Source organism: Oxyura jamaicensis, chromosome 12, assembly GCF_011077185.1.
Source record: "Oxyura jamaicensis isolate SHBP4307 breed ruddy duck chromosome 12, BPBGC_Ojam_1.0, whole genome shotgun sequence".
Taxonomy (NCBI): Eukaryota; Metazoa; Chordata; class Aves; order Anseriformes; family Anatidae; genus Oxyura; species Oxyura jamaicensis.
The window spans coordinates 14,749,544-14,772,605 of record NC_048904.1 but is presented as its reverse complement, the minus strand read 5'-3'; the positions used below and the strand labels follow the sequence as shown (position 1 = coordinate 14,772,605).

At 42.0% G+C, this 23,062-nt stretch overlaps 1 protein-coding gene across 5 annotated transcripts in view; it reads right to left on the bottom strand.

The window, feature by feature from the left end:
• Positions 1-23,062, bottom strand: part of ATXN7 (ataxin 7) — a 76,349-nt gene that overhangs the window by 12,547 nt on the left and 40,740 nt on the right. For 4 of the 5 annotated variants that reach the window (XM_035337336.1, XM_035337338.1, XM_035337337.1 and 1 more), the window contains exon 6: positions 19,783-19,887. The exons of the other annotated variant lie outside the window; for it this stretch is intronic. In XM_035337336.1, the coding sequence (XP_035193227.1) occupies positions 19,783-19,887 (105 nt within the window). The remainder of the gene's footprint in view (positions 1-19,782; positions 19,888-23,062) is intronic. 5 annotated transcript variants of the gene reach the window in all.

The following is a 23,062-nucleotide window of genomic DNA, read 5'->3' as shown; positions in this document are numbered from 1 at the left end:
ACCCAGGAGCTAAAACAATCACCAGCACAGCAGGCAAATCCCGCGTCCTTTGATGCCACCCTGGCAGCGTGCAGCTGGTTGGGAGCAATTGCCTGTGCAGGATCTTGATCTGCTGCTCACTCACTCACTGCTGCTTCATTATCCTGCTCTAATCGTGGGGCCCAGATACCAAGGATTCTGCCCTAATCTTCCACTGATGTCCCTTTAATCATCTGATCAGTTGTGTTTGCACTGCAAGTCAGGATGAGGTCACTGCACGTCCAATTGTGTTGTGTTTAAACTTACACTCCTAGCTGACTAGACAGCATCTGAACAAAGTCAGGTCCTTCTCTCCAGCAAGAAAGTTGCAGAAGAGAACGTTTAAAGAGAGCAAGTTATCAGCATGACAGACTGCCATGGTGTGATTGGCACCAGTACAATCTGTCATGTCTCTAGAGAGAGTTCTTGTTTCAAAAAAAAAAAGAAATAGTGCTTGCAACCAGCTGATATCATTGTTTAACGCTCAGCGTTAGCAAAACCACGAAGACAGGCTGACTGATAGTCATGCGTGCTTATGTCACTCCATTCACAGAAACACAACACTTCAGCAGGAGAGAAAAAAAATTAATGAAGGAGGTATATAAATATATTGCAGCATGCCAAACGCAAGTCAGGGCGGCACATCCGGAGGCGTCTCACGTCCCCTTATGTATTTCCATCACTTACCACAGCGGTCTTCCTTATCTCCACCAGAGTTCTTGGATATTGTAAATAAGTAGTAATAGGCCTAAAGTGCTTATCTAAGAAATAGGTTTATGTAATATCTTTGGGATAGATTACGGTCACGTTAGCCATACTGCTGCAACCTTACGTCTCGCACTTCCTCGCTTGAAAACTATTCAGCGCACTTGCAATACAGAGCATGTGTTACTGCCCGTGAGTCACGCCACCCCGTAACGAGGCAATTATGCTACAACGATAAAACTTGAAGTATGTCTCTTCCTGATGTTTTCAAAAATCCACCAAAATGCAATACCTAACCAGTTTTGAAGAGGCTATTTTAAAGCCCGGGTTCCCTCTGCAACTTGACGCGTTAAAAGGTTTGCTGTGCCTGGCGGGTTACAAGGTGCTGGCTGGTGTGCGTTTACACGGCACCTGCACCACGTCGGTGCTACAGCACTGTTCTCACTAAGACACTCTCACATTTACATTGAGAGGGCGGTCCCTAAGAAGATGAAGCCATCTTCTTAAGGCAAAAAATAGAATTTAAGGTCAAATCATACATTATAGAGCAAAATATAACTGCAGAAATAAACAGTTTTTAAAATCCCCTTTAAAACGTTCTTTCACATTGATGCACTTTTTGGAGGCTTCCACTTGGATGTTGCATGAAATATTTACACTCTCCCTCAAAGAGAGCTCAGAAAATCATTTTCCTCTTGGAAAATCCTTTGCTGAAGCCAAAGACAAATAAAGCACACACATCTGACCTGACTGGGTATGCTCCAAAATTACTTGTCAGTTCTGAGGATGTTTTTACTTCTCATATGAGTAGTATATCACCACGAGGCTTTACAGGTCATCTGTTTTCTGCATCTTTGTTTGAAAGAAGCATCGGTGTGTCTACTTCCTGCTCGGCTGTCCAGCAGTCCTAAGCAGGGGTAAGGTCTCATTGTTCCAGACATGAATTCCTGAAACATTCCCTTGTCAATCACCTCGAAAACACACACTACGAATCTCCCTGAAGAGCATATAAAATCTGTCTCTGCTCTAATTGGAGTGCACTGATTTATTATGCAAATTCATAATTAGAGGGAACAAAGTTTTTTTTTATTATTATTATTAATTTCATTTATTTATTTAAGAAATGCTTTGGTTACAAATGCACAATTCAGAATCCAAAGCTCTCACATACCCTGAAAATCAATTATATGTGTATTATTCCAGTTCTGAAATCGCTCCGTATTAACTTGCACTGCTTTAAGACAATGAAATAAAACATATCTGCATGTTTATGATGGTCCAGCACACTTAACTATGGTTCCTCATGAAAACCAAACATATATTCAGCAAAAGCCACTGTCTGTTTCAATGATACATTTCAGGCTTTTGCTCTGCTTTCACTTTGGTTTGTTTTTAAAAACAAGTTTACCAGAGCACTTAACATGGGAAATGAGAGCAAAGTCAGGAACCAGCAAACTTTATTCCTTGAGAAGGACGCTGCCCTTCGTCTTCCCTGGCCTCGCTGCGCCGCATCAGGTGTGCTATTTCAGCCCTCTGAAGTTTCCCAACGTTTAAATTTGAATATTTGGAAATTATTTACTCAAGTCCCAAGAGGTGTTTTGATGGGTAGTTAGTTAACCACATCCCTTCGAGCAGAACCAGAATAAAAGTGTTAGCTATTATTATTCTGCTTGTTTCATTACAGTAGTTACTGAGCAGCACCGTCTGCTTTCAAAACTGCAAAAGCAATTGCTCTCTGATTTCTAAATGCTTATGTTTAAAGATTTCCTAGAGATTTACTTACTAGAAGTGAAACCCACTCACAAGTGATTGCTGTGCAAATGTTTTAGATAAGGCAGTATGAAATGATGTGTAAGCAGGATTACATTGTTATTGCTGTTGTTGAAGAAAACAGAGGGAGTAGGAGAAAGTTCATTTTCCCTAGTAAGAATCCAAATGCCCATTTAAATGCTTTAAAATCATAGGACAAAAAGGAGACAATTCTGTAACCATAATTTAGGTTATTTAAATAATGCCTTTTACATGCTATGAACCTAACTACAGCACAGCCAGGACAATGTAATTCTCTGATCGCAGAATACTAACTCAGCAGGAATGGCTTTCTCCACTACCAAAACTGCAGCAAACTGCCCCAAACCAAACACATCCTCCCTCCCTCCGAGATTACCACCACAGAAAGGAGAGCTGGGAGCAGATTGCAAGTAGCAGTATTAAGAACGTAGCAAAAATAGCAACACTAAAATGCATTTAAATAAACAGCCTTCAAGCGCATCCCTTCTTCTACCGCTTCCTTCCCACACTGTGCTGTACACCACTAATGCTAGTTTTTCAATTTTTCCATATTTGTTACTAATCCTTTCCAAAGCCTTGTATTCAGAGCACGAGTGGTTCTGCAGTCAATTTCAACAAGATTTAAGATTACTTTTTACGATACATGGGTTTTGCCCAAGAGACGGGAAATAACCACTGAAGCACCCACCAGCACAGTGCTGTTAGTCCAAGCCAGCAGAAATACTCCAGGGTTTTGCTTTGCACCTTTCTGTCTTACTGCTCTCACCTGCAGTGGCAAACTGCAATTAGCGACGCTCCCGTCAGGTTCGTTTCAGCTCTTCAGAACCTCCTGGAGAGGAGGTAAAACTCTCAAGAGCAACGTGGGAAAACTGATGGAGGCAGGACATTAAATTACTGATGGAGCAGAACCGCAAGCAAAATGGGCCCAGGGCAAAAGCAGGTGCCAGAGGATGGTGGTTTTTCCAGACATATCACACTTTACTCCAACTTTCTCTATCCCCCTTTGTCCAGGCATATCCAAATGTAAGGGCTCTCATGTTTCCAAAAGACTCTGGCATAACATGCAAGAATGAAATTCTGGAAGCCTTCCTGAGCCACTTGACAAGGGGCAGGTGAGAGAATGGGTTTTCTCACCGGGGAACTGGCCCTGGACGTCCGGGTAGGTAGCTGGCTTCTAAATCTGTCAAGCACGGGAATATAAATATCACAGAGTTATTACGGAAAGACAGCAGAGTGTCTTAGGTGGTAATCGGGCCATGCAGAGATTATAACGTCCACGCTATGAGCACTAATCTCTGTGTAGCCCGTTGATGACATGACAATACCTGCACTGTCTGATTAAAAAAACGGGCACTGAATAAACCATATTTTTGCTATTAAAAATTGTTATTTGGAATAAATGCAGGAGAAACCACAATGATAATAAACAAAAGCATCAACTATCAGAGTAGGCTGTACAGCCCAGCACTGTACCAAGATGCAGGATGGGTCAGCTTCCTTCCAAAATACAGCTGGAGAACTCGTGGGAAAAGTCTCATATATGCTTAACTTGAATGACATTAAAGGAGCGCTTCGATTCTTCAAAACAGGCGTAAAGCAAGTTAAAAGAAAGAAGCGTTATTCCAAAGTTTCATAAAAAGGTGAATAAACAACAGTTTCATAAAGAACCACATTGAAAGCATGAGAATAAAAAAAATAAGGTAAGAAGACCCACATAATTTCTAATTTTCCCTGTCTGCCCATTTGCTACCCAGCAATCAGGATACACCTTTACCATCATGTTTTCTCCATTCAGCATCAACACAGCTTCTTACAAGACCTTATTGCATAGTGTTACCGTTCTGGTGTAACGTATTTGTATGACTTCACATGTTCAAATGCCTGCCTAGCTTTCATCTTGCTGATGCTTATTCACACCACACTACAGAATTTTAATGTTTTGCCTGCAGCTATTCCTCTACATGTAGCCAACTTTAATCCTCGCAGGTTGGCTGTCAGACTTGGCTCAGCTGCAAAATAGTATGCTGAGGTTGCAAACTTCTTAAAAGCTATTAGGGAACCCAAATACAAAGGGGCTGATAGCCTAACTGACAAAGTCCTGGAGATGGGTATAAGAAAGCGGCCTCAGAATGGAAAGCTCCCCATAAGGAAGAGCAGAAAAAGAGAATTTACTTTGAGCAGAGGAGTAAGAGGAAATTTTGCAGGACGTACAACAATAATAGCATCACATCAGTAAATGTGATTCTTTGGTTCTGTCATTAAGAAGCTGCAGGACAAAAGAGATGCTGAACGCGTATTTTTCTTATGTACTACGTAAATAACCAGTGAAATCCACTGCCACCTGACACAAAAGCTTGGTAAGATAAAAAAAACAAGCGTACGAGGATGCATTGAACTAGCCACAACACTGACTCTAAAAGCCACTCCGCCCCAGGGCTGAAGACATGGAGAAACACCAACTGTGGTTCCTCGCACCTGCCTCCGTGTGCTCGGCCCCGGCCGTGTGTTGGGTGGCTGTGACAAGCCCAGAGCCCCCGTAGGGTGACCAGGACAGGAGTGTCACCGAACCCCAGCAGCTGCTGCGATGGCCCAAATGCCACGGGGGGAAGCCAGAGGAGTGCGGGGGATCGGGCCTGGGGCTCTGCCTGCTTGGCGAATGCTGTTTCCTTGTTCGGGTCTTGAAATGCAGGATTTTAACTTAAAACTCTGACTTTTCAAGATGGAGAAGGAAGAAAGGAAGCAAACCTAAGGTAAGGTAAATTGTGATAGTTTTCCAAAAGATGCTTCAAAAGTCAAACTCCTTTCCAAAATTTGAACTCTCTTCGAACTTAAATGTCTATGCTGCAACATCAGTGAAAAGAGAATAAACATGATGGTTTGGGGTTTTGTTTAAGTCAGATCCTTATGTTATTTTACCCGGATATAATGACTGTAGGCACTAGTCAGTTTTCAGTCATAAAAAAAGGCTGGTTGCAGCTTATCTCATTAACACTGCTCAACCGTAATCGGCGCGAAACAACGGCTCCGTGCTTCAAGCCACCCAAACACGCTAACTGCGCCCATTAAAGCTTTACGGCAGCGGTAGCACGGCGAAGCCTCCGGAAACCACGAAGGCAGCGAGCCCAGGGCAGCACCCGGGGTGCTGGCACAGGGCAGCCTTCGGGCTGCGGCCGGGCCCTCCCCAAAGGGCTCGGCGCGACCCCAGCGGCTCCTGAACTTTGGCCAAGCGGCTCCGGTGACGTTACCTCCGGCGGCGCCCGAAGATGGCCGTGGCGGCGGGGCCGGCCCTCAGGCCGCTCTCCCCTCTCCACAGCGAGCCGACAGGCCGGGCCCGGCAGCCATGGGTGGCCTCGGCCCCCTGCGTGCCGCGGGCCTGGGGAGTGGGATTTGGGGTTGCGAAGCCCCGCCGCGGGCGGGTGCCGGGCTCCTTCCCAGGTCAGCGCTCGGCCAAAGGCGAAACAAAACAAAACGTGGAGCTGCTGAGGGAAAAAGAAAAAAAAAAAAAAAAAAGAAGAAGAGGAAGAAATGGCTCGCGGCTTTCGCTCTTCTTTTAAATTACCATAATCCGAGCTGAAATTTCTGGCCTTTCCTCACTTACCGAAGTCACGTTTAAAGCCAAGCAACCCTTTCTCTGCTGAAATAAAAAGGCTGCTGAGAGGAAAGGCCCTCAGCTATCAGTATCAGTGCATTGCTTGTCCGTAAAGAACAGTCCAACAGAAGCAGGGAGCACCACTTGAGGAGGGGTGGTTAGTTTGCATTTATTTTTGCTATTTATTTTTTTAAAGGAACACACAGAAGTCTGGAAACTGCACCTCCAGTTAACAAGCTTAGAAACAAACACTACATCCTCAAACACTTTTGTCAAATAGCAGCTTTCCCATGCCTCTGCAGCGAGGCTCTGAGATAGCGATCAGTTCCTCTTTCGCTCTGAATTTCAAGAGAAGCTGACAGCTCACCGCCTATCCATTAATAAAGGGCAGCTCGGGGATACACAGACAGCTCCTTGGACCACACTGTTTTAAAAACAGCTCCTTCCATTGTCAAAATTAGCACCAGTCACGCGCGCTTTTGGAGGATTTGTTTCTATTGTACGCTATTCTAAGTGATACTTATAATTAAAGCTGGGTAAGTCCCTAACAGATTTTAGTGGTTCACAAAATTCTTGACTTGAAACTACCCTGTGGGAAACCAGCACTGATGTATGTTTTCTTACCAACTAGAATTTATCCTTCCTTAGCCTTTGATTTGGTCTATTCTCATTCTGGGACCAAGAGGGTAACTTTTACTTGGTTGCTTGTTCCACAAATACACTGACCAGGACCAGGCAATTTAATTCCAGTGCTGCGCAGTGTAGTAAGTTGTCTTCCTTCTGAGTAAGAGCGAGGACAAAGAGTCCGATCGCTACGAAACCCCAGCAGCTGGGTGTCAGAGAGGCACATTCACACCGAGAGAAAACTGTGACGGCCCATCAGACGGCACACATCTGCTGAGACAATGCACCGGCCTTTTAGGCTTTGCTATGTCACAGCGTATATGCTGTCTCCATCTTTGCACGTGTTTTTATTGTTTTCCGACGACCAAAGGTTTCTGAGTGACTTTATACAGTTAAGCATTCACAGGATTTCACCTTGAAGCAGGTTGATGCGTGTGGCACAGCTAAACGACAAGTCTCAATGTGTATTCTGACAAATGCAGCAGTAATTTTACGTCATGAAGTAAAAGCAGCCTCTTATATAATTAATATAAGGCAATGGAACGCTGACATTATTTTCCTGGTGCTAAATATTACAAAGGTTTTAAGTTCTGTTTTCTAGCAACTCCACTTCAAGTTGTTAAAAAAACAAACACAAATGAAGCAACATCATTTGATTCAATATAAACACTGAAATCAACAGTGAATATCCAGGTTCAGAGGCCTAAAATTAGCCCTGAAAGCTGCAAGAATGCTTCGTGCACATCCAGTCACCTGCCTGAACACACAGATGGCTGTGGCGCGGCACGTTCTGCTGCCTGCTGGCTCGCAGTGACAGCCTCCTGCAGGAAGGGAACCAGCTCATGGCGGCAGGGAGAGGGGCAGCTTGCTGGGCATCAGGAACCAAATTTCTAGGTCTTCGCTGCTGCAAAATCACGCAGGAGAAGGACAACTGGAATCGTGTCACCCCTTGCAAAAGGAATGGAGCTTGCTGCCTACGACAAGAACAGCATCAGTCCCCACCTTTCTACGTTCACTCACTGAACGCAAACTTGAAGTATCTGTACCATGTGTGATGCTACCACTAAGCACACGCATCCAGCGTGAAGGAGTACTGCAGAACCTTAAGATATAGCCCCCTCCCGAATAAGGCTACAACCTGAAATATTATGCATATTTTGCATTGCCATGAAAATACTTCTTCAACTTGACTGAAGGATTTTGTGTCTTTTATTTACATTATATTTTCTCATCTGGTCTTGTGAATTGAGACAAACGCAACGATGCCATCTCTCCTTCGCTTGTCCACAATCTAGCATTCTGCTTTGTATTTTGAAATAAATGCATTTTAAGAAGAACTGAGAGCTGGATTAGACGTGACCCCCAGCACCTCCACCACCGACACAGGTCCCACAGATACTGGTATGCAAATGTCTTATTAGTCTGGCAGGAAAAAAAAAAAAAAAAAAAGGCAAAACTTGACGTGCAGCCTGATGCTGTGTGCACACACTGGGCAGGAGGCGTTGCAACGGGAGGGCAAGTGATGGCAAAATACACACGGGACAAAGGCAGCAACAACTAGGCGTCATTATCTGCACTGCACACGAAATAACTCATTTATCCTTTCTAAAAATTCAGCAATCTCAGGAACCAATTTCACAATTACTTTGAGCTGGCTGGCGCAAGCTCGTCCTGCCACAGCAAAAAGTGTGCCTGCCCTCTCCCCCAATCCCGACCACTCGGTTCGAGCCTTCCTACCATCTGCTCTCCTCCTAACAAAGAGCAAAACGATCGGTTCAGAGACCTGACAGCCCCACAAACTGCACGCCTTATTGTGCCAAAGCTGGCAATTAACAGAGCGAGGCCTAGCGCGCATTAAAAAGCGACTTGATCACAGGGAAAGGGCTACAGGCCAGAGCAACTTTTAAACAGCTGGCAATGACAAAGAACCGGGTTGGGAGCTGCGGTAATGATTATTTTGACTAGATCCTGAAGGTTTTGAGGGGTATGTAAAAATTTGGACTTCCAAGGAATTTCATCTGATTGATATCAAGACAGCACGAACTGGGCTTGCTTACAATGCAGCCTGCTTAGATTTACATTTAGTACATTCTAAAATGATTTTGTTGTAAATATTTTGTTTCACAGAGATTGTTTGGTTACTGGTTACTATTATTATTCTTCCTGGAAGGAAGAGAATGACAGGCCTTGAGCCAGCACTAAACTTCTTGAAGTTGGTCAATTGAGAACTCCTGTGTGGTTACTTGGAAAACCCACTGTGCAGCTCTGGGGGAGGCACTGAACAAACCCTGCCATACGCTGTGATACCCTGAAACCAACCTCAGCATACAGTGCGGCAGGATTACATAAAACGTACTGCTACTGACTTGTCTCTGAAGTCTTGTGTGTTTTTTTTTCTCCCCTAAGCTGGAAAGAAGCGCTCTGAAGTACCATCATGAATGAAATTCCAGCCCTCCAGAACCATGGGGCAAGGGGTTTTGAAATCAGTGTGTTTTTATCTGGCACAGCTGCTGCTTTGCAGCATGTCTTATGTGCTGCAGAAAACACACGTACATCTGGCAAGACTTCTAGTTCTGGTGTTTTCTTTTCCAAACCGGAGTGCTTAGAGGTTTCTTGGGTTTTAGAAGAGCAGAGTGAGTCCAAAACAAAATGGATTACATTTTATGTAATGAAAACAAATTGAGTACAGAGAACTTGATAGTTTTCTTGGTTTGCAATCAAGTGACAGCAAGTTGCCCCAGGTACCTTCTCCTGATGACAAAAAAAAAGAAAAAAAAAGTGATGGGTACGGTCCTACAGGTCAGTATCTTCATTCTAAATATTGATCAATCCCAAGGAAAGCATGTTAAATAGAGAAAGGAACTGGTCACTACCAAAATTAAGTGACACCACCTGTCATTCTCATTCTGTGACAACTGAGATGTGACCATCACGCCTTGCAATACTACCCACATGTATATCACAGCAATCATCAGTATTTCCAGAAGCTGGCTGGTGGATAGCTTTGTGGCTGACAGGACTCCTTTGGTCAAGGAATACATGGCATTATGGCAGGGAGGGGACTGAACAGTGCTGGTTTAAAGTCTTTCCTTTGACCTTACAAACCAGGAGAGGGCCAACACAGCATGCTTCCAGGCATATATATGGTTATGCATGGCTTGTCATAGACTGTAAATTAGAAACAAACTGAATAAAATGAGTGCCAGCCAGTCCCACGCCAATAACAAGAAGGGCCAGAGCAGTACTGCTTCAGACTCCTAACCTGCAGGGTTAGCTGCAATACAGCACAGAAAGGAGGGCTTCTGCTGGCTGCCAGATACGACAAACAGGATCTTTGGAACCTGCAGGGTCACACGCAGAGGAGACAGCACAGTGCAATTTCTGCCTGGAGGGGGAATAAAATCCTACAGGGTAAAAATATTAGAGGATCATCTGGCTAAAAGGGAAGACTTCCTTGGGAAAGCTACTATATCTAGAATTTTGAGTTAGATTTTCTGACAATCTTGCCAAACAGGGAAGAAAACCCAGTTACGTAGAAACTGCTTTAACTCTCCTGGAGCCTTGACTAATTACATCCTTTAAAAACCAGCAGGAAGAGCGAGAGTTTCATACCAACAGTGACAACTCATTACTGGTGGAACAGAGAACTGGAAAGAAGACTTGAGGCTCTTGACGATGCTGCTTCTTTCTCTGGTACAACCTGGGGAAACTAGTCAGAATATAATTGTAATCTCTGTGGCCAGCAGCTCTCTCAGACATCGCAGAATGTTTACGTGGGAGCAGAATAGGTGAGTTTATTGGGAGTTTATGTATCAGACACTGATGGCTTCTCCTCCTGCATCATTTGGCTGTCGTTCAAAGGATTACCCTGTTGCTCTGCTGCACAACCAAAGGAACACCTATGTAAGTTATAGGGTAAACATCTTGATTTTCTACACAAGCAGTACCTGAGGATTTTGTTCCATGAACAGCAGATACCAGGGTTTGCTGTAAGAATTTTGGCTGTTACTGCTTGAAACAGATAACACTATCCAGTCAACAATAGTATCACACGCTTATGTACAATTTCATGGCATATTTATCTTACTCATAGTTTACTCATCAATACACTTACAGGTTTTAATCATACGTTTTACTCATCAATACACTGAAAGGTTTCACCGTATACAAAGTGATACACATTCCCTCCTCTGGTAACATCTTAAGAAATCTAGTTACTAGAATTTGTGTATCAAATGTTAGATTTTAAGTGCATCCACTTGGAGAACTGGTATGCATTCCTCCTCCTGCTCTACTGCAAAAGCAGCGTGAAAGCTACACACATGCTATGCACCTCTAACTCTAAAAATTATTATTTAGACTACAGAAAATAAGATTTTTAAAATACACTTAAGAAATCCAGGAGAAAAAAAAAGGAGGGTGTTAGAACAAAACAAACATAAGACAACATATGCATTTATTCATTTCCCTCCTTGATGGTCAGTACCTCAGAGAGCTGGGAGAGGTGTCCCAAGTAAAAACTGTTGCCTTTTTTTTTTTTTCCACCAAACCACACCAAATCTTAGAGTGCCATGCCATTACACAAATCACACTAATACACATCACTGCCAAAACATTAAGAGAAAAAATACTGAACAAGCTTCTGTTTCCTCTTGTTAAACCTCTCCTCCCTACTTCCACTTTTCCCCCTCAATACAGAGCAATGAACTCAGCAATCTACCTACTTCATCCTCCCTTCTATGAGGTCATTTTCCCCTACTTTCCTTACTTACCTTCCTCTTTATTGTCTCCATCTGTTTCTTTTCAACTATGTTTTACTTTGTCTCTTTGTTTTACGTTTCCCTTTTTAGCAATTCCCCTGTGTTCTCTCCTTCCCCCCGTCGGACACACACCCCCAGACTGCACACCACTTCATTGTAGCTGCAGGGAGAGCTCCGCCAAGCTGCTGTCCTCCTGCCCACACTGGCCAGACACTGCCACCACGGCCCCTTCGCGCCCCCAGGCAGGTGCTGCACAGCTCCCAGCCCTCCTCCACATCGTGGCTGGATGCTGGGAGCAGTGGTGGCTTGGCAAAATATTAACCTGACCGATGGGTCCTGCTGAGATTACCTATCTGCCATCCGTAGCTGTGCTCGCATGGAAAAAGTGGCTATGTGCAAATCCCCTCTCTTCCGAACGTGGCAGCTGTTCGAGAGATGGGTGGTGGGATGAGAGGGTACAGCCTGTGCAACTTGAAACTAGGTGCTGTCATGAAAAAAAAACAGGAAAAACTATATTCTTTATGACAGTTCAATACTCCACACTGTTTTACGAGCTTCCCAGAATACTCCTCCCTGGAATTACGAAGAGTTGCAGTGTTCATCTGAGGTTTGCAATTCTTGGAATAATCTACTCACTGCATGAGAACACAAACTTCTCCCTCAAAATAAACGGGGAAGTCCTAATAAACATTTAGGAAGTCCTAATAAACATTGCATGCTGTTGGCTTTTGAAATTAAACTACTACTAGCCCCACTCCACCCCCAGCACCCGGTTCGCATCTCGATGGCCATGACACATTCCCAGCTCTCCTCCATGACAGCAGAAATCCTGCTTTTAAAAAACGATTCAGCCTTCTTTCAACTCGCTAGCTCCTAAACAGGTTGCAGCTTCATTCTTCTGTGCTCAGCTCAGGGCTCTGTGCCAAGCCCTGCGTGCCCATGGCCTGCCCTCGCAATGCATGCCACCTCCTCTGGCTGAGCTCCAGCTTGAAGGAGTGGCTTAGGCGCTAGAAAGAGCCCTTTTAGCTGGGAAGGAAACCTTCCGAGGATGTGGAGCATGTAAACCGATGCAGAATTGCCTTCTCCGCATCTGCGGAAAGTCTGAAATAGTTCTGAGAGCTGTGTTCTGCTCCACGGGCCGAATTAATTTTGAATGATGCAACTTAGCATTGAGTTTTAGGTGAGTTCTCTCATTTTGGATCACTTTTAACCATAAGCCTGACACGACTGTTCCAGCTGGCGTCTTCCAAGGTGAAACTGAAGTCAAATACACCCAACAGCTACTTCATGAGAACTACTTGTTTTCTTCAGGTCTTACTAAACCTGTCAATCAATACACTAACTTTGTCCCTCTCGCTGAGCAAGTACTTTTGTAAAGCAACAGCGAACATGGCAGTGCTTCCTCTTTTCCCACAAAGATAACTATCTTTATTCTCTTTCTTTCTGCTTGTTCTCCCCCGTGCTGATGTCTACCTTGAAAAGGGAGCAGTCTGCCTCAGTCTCTGCATACTTAGCAAAGGAGCAGGGTTTCCACGTAACACTTGTATAATTACCTGTGTTAGCCTTGTTTTAAAATACTTCAACCTTTTAGTGAGAATGGAATAGCAAAGATACTCTCTGTCCAGCCAGTAATAAAACACAAGGATTTCTGCATGTAGGCCTTCTGCTATGGCAGAACAGCACAAATTTGGTTCATGCTAACCGAAGACAAGAAAAGCCAAAAGCACACCAGAACATTTTTAAGTTCACAATATTTTAGCACATGTGGTGCTGCAGACAGAATCACGAGTTACATCCGAAGTGGTAAACTGATCAAATTTCTTCTTTAAATCTGAAGCTGAACATCGTATTTTTCCTGTTCATTGATACTTAATATTGCTTTACATCTTCAGCTCTACAAATCCAGGTACCCACAAAAAAAGGAAGTTTTAATAGAAAACTGCCATCAACTTCTTAAGCAGACTCCCTCCACTTTCATGTAATAACAAAGACCACAGCCATTATACTTGCACAAATAGCTTTCTGCACAAGAACTGCCTGCAACGGTACAATTAACCACAGGGCATAACTCCATTACTCCTGAAATCCTGCGTGGCAGAAGTGCTAGTGACTTGAAATCCCAACTCACCCATTCAGTATTCAGCTAAAGGTTTTGGGGTACACATTGCAAACCCCAAATATATTTACAATTTCTTTCCAGGTGGTAATATTTTCTTATTTAATGATGCATTATTTTAAAATAAATAAATAATCAATTGAAACAGTTTTCCAGGATGAATCCTGTACTGACCTCTGAGCCCATTCCCTTCTGGGAATATGCCAAGACAATTCTTGCAAAAGTTACAGAATTTCACCTGTCTCTGCCAAGAAATTAAACTAGTTGGTGCTGGACCCAGAGACTAGGATTCAACTGCTGGAATCTAGACTGTGTGAACTGCTGCAAGAGGGCTCCGTGTTTGAACAGAAGCTGGTGAAGCTGCCAATGATAATTTATTAAATCATATACATTAACTCAGGCTATAATATGCCAAACGCCACCTGTGTGTGTTTGGCAATATGCTTGGCAGATTACTCCAGCACATCTGTGACACACCAGATAATATCAAAGTTTTATTTTGGTTACTAGACTACTGTAGAAGACTACCGATACCCAAGAATATTCCTATCATTTATATCAAGCATTTTCACACTGCTTTAAAAAGTCATTAGTGAACACTGGACATTAATTTACTGAAACAAATTACTTGCTGCCAAAAGCATGCAAGCCGTAATGAAGGCTTATCATTGCAACGCACAGATGAGCTCCTGCAACCTCCTACAACAAAAAAGAAAAAACAATACAAAACCCACCAAACAACAACCCCCCCACCACCACCCGGATCCTCAGGTCCAATGGCTTTGGAACAGGATTCAGTACATTCTTTTCTTTTCATATCTACATCAAACGCTGCCTTGTACACACACTTTATCTTTGATTGCAGTACTTGCTAGATAGTCTCTCTATACTTTTCTAAACATGCAGCATCTGCAGAACTTCAAAAAAAATTAAAATTATTTAATACTGATGTCAGATTTCCAGAACAATTAGCTGCTGCCAAATTTGAGATAACAAAAAAACGGGTAGGACAAATTTATATTCAATTCACACTATGTCAAAAGAAACGAAGTACATTATGCTGCAGGGCCTGTAATGCTTAAATTACTTGTGATATAACATCTGAAATACAACAGACTATATTATCAGGGATAGTTAACGGATCACTTATCCCATTTAGTATCACAACAACTATCACCATACCCTCTGAATGCAAGCACTTAACACTCCCCTCACCACCACCCCCAAAACCAAAATAAAACAAAAAAACACCACCACTTGTGACAAGCCAAATCAGTAAACCTGCTAACTAAAGGTGGGTGTGAGAACTGGTCGAGGGAGGAAGGAATAGATGTACACATAGATGAAAGATTCATGCGAGACTGTACAGTGACTTGCTGGATCCAAGTATGCGAACGTCTGTCCCTGCCGCCAGGATCTGCCCTGTTAGTCTCTCCAGGCTGAGAACAAGACTGGGTGCTGATCTTCTCTATTCCAGTCCCACCACCTCCTAGACAGCTCAGGTTTGCAAATCTGTGCTGTTATTCCTTCTGCCCTGAGCAGAAACTCTTAGGAGTTTCCCCTTGGCTCACAGAGCAGCAGAAAGCAATGCTCAGAGTAGGTGCTCACCTTTGTTACTGCATGCCAAACCTATGGAAGTTAATCAAAACATCGGGCATAGCTCTTTAATGACTCAACAACCTGACATACTGTAATGGTCTCTTTCCAGTGCTCGCTGAATTAATGGTTTCCACAATCACTGCATGACTCACAAGCGCTATCAGCTTATGTTTCACAGGTAGCCTTCCTTATGTTTTCATACAGATTGCTGGGAAGTTATAACCCCAGTTCATGTTTACAGAAGCCAAGGCACAAGTGAACCAAGAAACTGCAGGAGGAGGAAGAAAATAAGGAAAAAATTAGAGGGAAGAAAACCCGTATCTCTAAACTGATGCTCCATCCACACCAGTGAGCTATCTCCTCGCTCCCCTGAGCCACAAACCAGCCCGGATGGCAAAGAGAAGCAGCTTTTTCCAGAGAAGAAGCTGATAACCACAGGGAGACACGATAAACCTGTGGAACGGCTGAGATACCAGCGAAAGGTCATACGGTCCCAAAACCATGTTGCTTCAGGGTTTCCATGAAGCACCTGAAACAACCATAGCAAGGGCTTCCACAAAGAGCAACATTTTGCTGTAATACAGCAACCAGCTACATAGAGAGAATGGTTTTTAATGGGAAAAAGAGAAGAAAAAAGGAACACATTCGGTCCTAACACAGACACGTCCTGCTAGCTGCCAAGGAGGTATTCCTGACAAGTACGAGGGTGAGCAATTTGACAGACAGCAAAGTCATTTTTACTGTAGGAATTAACATAGTACGGTAGGAAACTGGGCAGGCACTCCAGAAACACACACAATTTAGATACAGAAGAAGAGAATATGCTGGATGGAACCTGGAGAGGCTGGCACACGATCACCCAGCCTGACAAGTACAACTGGAGAAAAATACTGTGTTTTTTTTCAGAAGAGGTCAGCACGATAAGAGATCTCAGGTGCTTTGTCCATAGGACTGAAAGCCTGCATGTTACAGCTTTGTCAGTCCTTCACCTTTGATTGATCTTGACTCATCCAAGGAAGATGCTGATACCACAAAAATGCAACCATTCAAAAAGAAGCAGCAAGAATACTGGCAATAAAGTCCTGAAATCATCTGTTTGGTCCCGCGGATGAAGCAGCTGAGGTTTGACAGAGCGATGATTTGTTCTGAAAAGCCAGCCAGCCCCTCCTTGGCTGGCTCCCCCGCCCTGCTACAGCCCTACAGCAAGAGGGGAAAGCAATTTGAGCATGCTGGCAGGCAGCTGTTGTACACAGACCAGGAGAAATCTAGCTCTATGTACTGAAAAACAGACTGTACACGGTTTACCGTGTAGACAATTAAGTTTAATAATGGCCCATAGAGAAGGAATATCAAAACTGGACTTCAGATCATCCTTTCTATCAGATTGCTTTTAAAAACTGCTGAAAGATTTTGACCACAACACATGGTGCCATGCATACCAAACACCACAGAACTTTACAAATCAATGATAGAAGAAATCAATAGTACAGAACAAGTTGTTAAAATGGCAATTCATACTCCAAATATATACTTGGATTCCCTCAAGCAAAATTTAATTTTGAATTAGTATCTCTTCTAGTCACGTTAAAAAAACATGGAATATAGAAGAGTGTTTTATACAAATATACGTGACTTGTATCAGTATTTTACTGAAAAGGTAAAATATTCTGATAAATTTACATTTAAATTATTTCTGACTACATGTGGTTCAGAAAAAAAAAGCAAACTATCAAATGTCCTGCAATGCACTTTCAGCCTACCTAAGCAGTTTATCACAAATATGCTTTGGAAGAAATTAATTAGCTCATTAGGCTTAGTTAATAGTTTGTTTACCATTCCTTTGACATAAGTGACATTTTAACAGAGAGTATTCTACTTCAGAAAACCCCATGTGACAGATTTTAAAGAACACCAAGTACAAGCAACACATACCACTGCAAATTGTAGAATATTTTAAGAGATTACCATTTCTCTGGTAACAATTTAAAATAACTTCTGAACACTGAGAACATTACAAAAAGGTACAGCTTCATTGATGCACTATTTTTTGCATGTTAAAAGGAGTCACTCCTTTTTATATCTCTGAAATAAAGCCACAGATGAAGACCTCATTCAGGGAAAATGGACTGTGGTGAATCCAATTTTTTGTTCCCATTGGTATCACAAAATTGTACTTTTTGTTTTAGGAGAACTGTTATGTTTTGAGGAGTTCAGTTATTTCCTTCTCTAAGTACACTGAGCAAAAGAATACACTGTTAAGGTAATCAGTCACCTCCCCTATTACCAGCTTTCACATTTGGTTTGGTAAGACAAGGACCAACTGCGTTTCAAGAACGTGAAGACTGATAAAAAAGGAGATGAGATTGATAGCTCTATACAAAATCAAAGTCAGCCCTCTTACCTTTCTGAGACTATTAGTTTGGCAAACTAAGGTCTTTTAATAATTTACACCCCACCCAAGCCTGTTTTTCTCATCAGATTGGCTCCTCCCATTTCCTCTGCAAGCTGCAGCACTTGTTTAGCGTCTTCATTGTTCAGAATGGGCTTAAGAAATACTAAGAATAACCTTGTCATTTCCATCCCTTCCTTCTACACTTCTAAGTATCAATCTACCATTAATAGGTTTACATTACAGAAACCTTACTACTTAGAGATCGTGCTCCTGCAACGTGATACAGAACAGGAACATCACATCAGTATTTCTTCTTTAATCTTTTAAAAATATTTTCTATACCTTCACTTTGTAATTTCCTCTTCTCTCAGTTCCTTTCAAACTGCAAGTAATACTTACCAAAGGGTTTGAATTAGAATAAAGTAAACCTCTCGTACCGTGTTTTACACTGATACAAGCAGCATTACAGCCTGGCCATGGCCATGGCCAAGGAGCGATGCTGTGCCTGTTCAGTTCTTCAATCTGCCCACAAGGTTGTCATGCCTGCAGCTACAACACTGGTTCCCAGAGCATGGATACCCATTTACAAAGATGGGCGGTTGGAGATTACAGCTCATTCCAGGATGTCAGCCCAAAGAGTTTGCAGATGCCAGCAGCTCTCCATCAGTACCAACCTGAGCCAGCCCTGTATTGCTGACCTTGAGATGGAAGACTCAATATGCCAGCACTCAGAACTGGGTACCATCCAGTCCTCCCCCATACATTTATTTTTAACTGTCAGAATCAATTTAATATGATATTTTAGAAAGACTTATTGGGCATCCCAAGCTGATACTCAGTGACAGGTGAGGAATCACACTGGCAAGGAGTGGACTTACTCTCAGCTGATACAAAGGCTCAGAGCACTCAGAGTTAGAAAAGCATATTGCCTTCTGTTCTCCTGGCTCCCTGCAGCCCCAGAGACATAAGTTGCTTTTGTTTTTTTTTTTTTATTACTACTGCCATCCATAGATGAACAAGCAAACCAGTAAGAATTATGTTGCAACACCTACCGGATTCTTCTCCAAGTCACTTTGTGAAACATGACTGCAGAAATCCAGCAGCAAGGCTAGGGACGTAACCTACATGGCATCGTTACACAAACACCAAGCGAAAGCAGTGCACCCTCTGCACAGCACAGGAAGACCCTTTCCCAGTCTCTAGGAAGAAGCAGGAGCAAGTATGCCTTTTCTTGCCAAAGGGCTGGAGTATTTAAGATGCAAGAAAAGCTATGCCTTGCTCTGAGCTCTGGGAGAGGCTTCCCACCCATATCCAGCATCTTGTATCCTTTTAAGCAGCAAGGCAAGCAGTGGTGTACTGGGCTAGAAAAAAGGGAACACACAAACACACACACACACACAGAGGGAGGAAGGAGTAGTTCAGAAGCTTTGTCTATCTCTTGTTTCCTAAGCTACTGCCAATACATCTCCTTGATTTCTCAAGAAACAAAAAGCTGAATACCAAGAACCTCCTACTCAAATATTGACATGAAAATGTGATATTAATTTCTAGTCTTGAGAGGTGTATGGAAAAGAAGAACTGCCTACCTCCCCCCGTTACGTTCTGTAGGAAGTGAGAGAACACTTGAACTTGCAAAGCACTTCACGTTTTGTCAGTCCTCTATAAACATCGGCTAGCACCAACCAATATGAGAGCTTCCTTGCACAGTTTATATACAAAATCATCTGACCATTAAAACAAATACAGATTGATACTTCTGAAAATAAATAAATAAGCTTACTGCTCCTTTGGAAATGTATTATGTTATAGGGCAGAATTTGTAAGCTTAGCTTTTAGCTAAGTTCACACTGCAACAGAACTTTGTGTAGAAAAATAATCAGTGTAAATAGATATGGAGAAATGACACACTCAGACACAAGCACTCTACACAAACCGTCTGTGAAATACACTATATATGCCATTTCAAAATTGAAGTGCATGCTTGCAGTGTTTCAGTTCAAAAATTAAAAGGAACAAGATCTTCACGTAACTGCATTACAACGTATATAAAATGATTAAACACAGGTTACGTTCTTTGACATTGTTTATAATGTAATGATCCATGTACCATCAATTTGAAAAAAAAAATTGCCAGGCTTAATCCTGATTTAACCTCACCCTTAATTATTAAAAATAGTTAAGCACTTACCATAATGTGATTGAAATGCCTGTGGTTTTACGACCTGATTACAGTGGTTACACATCACCAAATAGAAATCATCATGAGCCGGGCAAAGACCAAATATTGGCATATCTAAAAACAAAAAGACAAAATGGCATCTCTCAGCTGCTTATAATTATTGAAGAACAGTTTAATTACAGAGCCATGACACTAGTGTTGAATCATAATTTTAATACATTTGTTTAAAATTTGAAAATGAGAAAAAAGCATATAATGCAATGGATAATTTTGTGCTGGAGTATTACAAAAGCAAAAATCTTCCTACAAAGATAAATGTAAAATAAGTGATTATTTGTAGAAAACATTTATTAGAAATCTGATTTAGGACTTATTATTTTATACCAGATGTAAGAACGGAATAAAGACTGACTTCAAATGACAGACACAGCATAAGTGGGGATGTTTTATGTATGCTGAAACAGGTTTGGATTTTATTCCAATTTCATTAAATGAATTCTAAAATGAAGTTTATTTTCTATTTATTTTTTTTTAACCATTTTAGATGAACAGTCATTTACTAGGCAGTATTACATGCCTAATGGTTTTATTTGTTTAACAGTGCATTATAGTCCAGCCATCTGCTGCCAGAGATCTGTGTAACAGCTATATGAGAGAGAAATAGAGAGAGATAACAGTATGTCAGAGCATGTGTGGATTTTGGAGATAATACACATACTTGAAGACTTTTACTAATAACAAAAGGTTTCTGCAATGTTGTTTGTAAGAATACAGTTTGTTTAGAGTACAGTTTAACATTTAAAACTGCATTCATAGACTACTGAGGCATTATATACAACATTTACTATAAAACTTAAAGGTCTGTTCTATCTATCTATCTATATATCTATTAAATATTATTCACTAGAAGACAAAAAAAGGAAACTTCACACATAATAGTGTATAAATTCATTATTGCCAAAGAGCATGGCTAAGGGATCTACAGAACTATTTAATTAAGACCAATATAAGAAAACTTATTTTCTTCTAACAATACTCAGTGATCAATTTATAAGTTAACATTAAATTAGAAATTAAGAAAGATAAATTAATGTACCTCTGTGCTAGAACTGACCCCAGAGTTTTGTATTAAGTTATTAATTTGCCTACGTGTATTTTTAACAACATGCTACATTTGACTAGAAAACGTTTTTGTTCATGAATTGAAGAGCAACTGTTAAATAACTGGACGAGGCTGCATTTTAAGAATGAATGTGACATAACCCAAGGTAAACAATGGCAGCACAACGCTGTCATCCCTGCAGAGCCCCCCTGACTCTACTTTGTTTCTCACAGACAAAAGAGTGCATCCACACCAAACGGCTTCCAGAACTCAGGGCTCCCTTTGTGATAAGCATTTTCCTCAAAAAAGATAATTACTTTTATTTAAAAAAATAAAGGGGTCTCCCAGGTTTTCCAAGAACCTTATTAGTGCTGTATTAAAATTAAATACCATACCTGTAATAACAGCTGCAACCAGATTTTGCATTTGGGCCCAAATACAATGACCTCGGACGTCTTAAGTGGCTGTGACAGATCACAGCTATGCTTATCTAAATCACAGGCACTTCTTAAGCAATTGTGGTTACATTAAAAAAAATTATGAACTGATTTGCACTTCATTGAGTACTGAGTCTTCCATTGTTTTTTCATTTGTATGGTGTTTTTGCAGAGAGAAATGGTTCAAGACCTCAGGCACACCTATCTTACTGCTAACTAGGCAAAACCCTGTGAGCAGACCCCAGGAGAAAATGAGATAGGAACAGTAAACTTCTGTTTTTCAATCTCTATTTTCTGTGATTTAACATTTAGCTGGTTAAGGAAAATATGTATGTATAAATGTAACTGTCTTTGGTTAGTACTCCATTCAGAACTTTGTTGGGTATGCCTGCATGAAAGTTTCCACAAATACTCCACGGTCACTTCCATTTGACTCCTAATAGGCCGTGATGAATGGGACAATAACAGTGTACACTGCCTGCTATTTACATTGGTAATAGCACACAGACAGGCTACAACTGTGTAACATCTAACGAACTGTAAATCCACGCCCTGTAACCTGTTCCCATAACCAAGCCTTTTCTGACAACACTGAACTCACAGCCTCTACAGAACGCAAGGCAAGGGGGAATAAAACCTCTAACCCAAGAGAAGGATTTCCTACTTCTGTGCATCTTCCAAGACAAAGCCCTCCTTGCATTAGTCACACTCTCTCTATTCAAGCACCCTCTTATGAATATTTGCTGGAAATACAGAGCTGTAATTTTACACTACAAGTGAAGCAAAGTAGCAGACATTGGTGTAAACAAAAGTGCTTTCCTGTTTCACTTTCGGGATCCCAAGAAATCTGAATCATTTAGAAGTGCTCCCCTACACCGAGCAGCACTTCTTTAGAATTTTAAAATCAAAGCTCCAAGCGATACAAACAACTGCCAGAACACTTAAATCACAAACTCATAATAAATAAGATTAAATTCTAAGAGTAAAACCAGTTGACACAAGAAAAAGGATTTGCTGCACACACAAAATCACGACTGTGATTCCAAAGGAAGTCAAGCACAAGGCTGCAGCCAGATCACGCGAACCAGTTTCGAAGACTTCCCTCCCCTTAGTGCACCGTGACCACCGATAACTGAGCATCATTTAATGCAGCCAGCGAGGAGTACCGAAAGGCAACGCAAATCCCTTGTTTTCTCTTACCTGGTAAATAAACTATAGGTTTTTATTATCAAAGCATTTAAGATAGATGCCAGAAAATCCTTTTGTTATAGTAACCCTTAGGGCTCCAATTAAGGGTGGCACCTGCCGATGCTGAGCACTGCACAGACGCACACGGACAGTCCGAAGGGTAAGTGGGCAACAAGGAGCACAAACACCTCCCGCAGATCCGAAGATTAGTGTAACAATGGTTTTGACACTCGAAAGATTGCGATCCTGTCAAGACCGGCTAAGACAACTGGAAAAGAGCTCCCGAATCCACATTGCCCAACCGAGCCTGTCTTAGGCACGTAAACTCCCACGCTTTTAATGTGCCTCGCTTCACTCTAGTCAAGCAGAGCAAGAGCGGGGTTTGGGGAAGTCTTATTTCTGTTTCTGCGCTCCAGCGCAGCAAACACCGATGTGGAATTGCTAGGAAAATGACAAGGAATATTCTGTGCAAATATTAGAGATACACAGCAGAGCTTAACAAAACTTGGAGATGGATGCTTCATGTTTCTGCTCCCCCCACAGCCCACCCCTCGTACAAGTT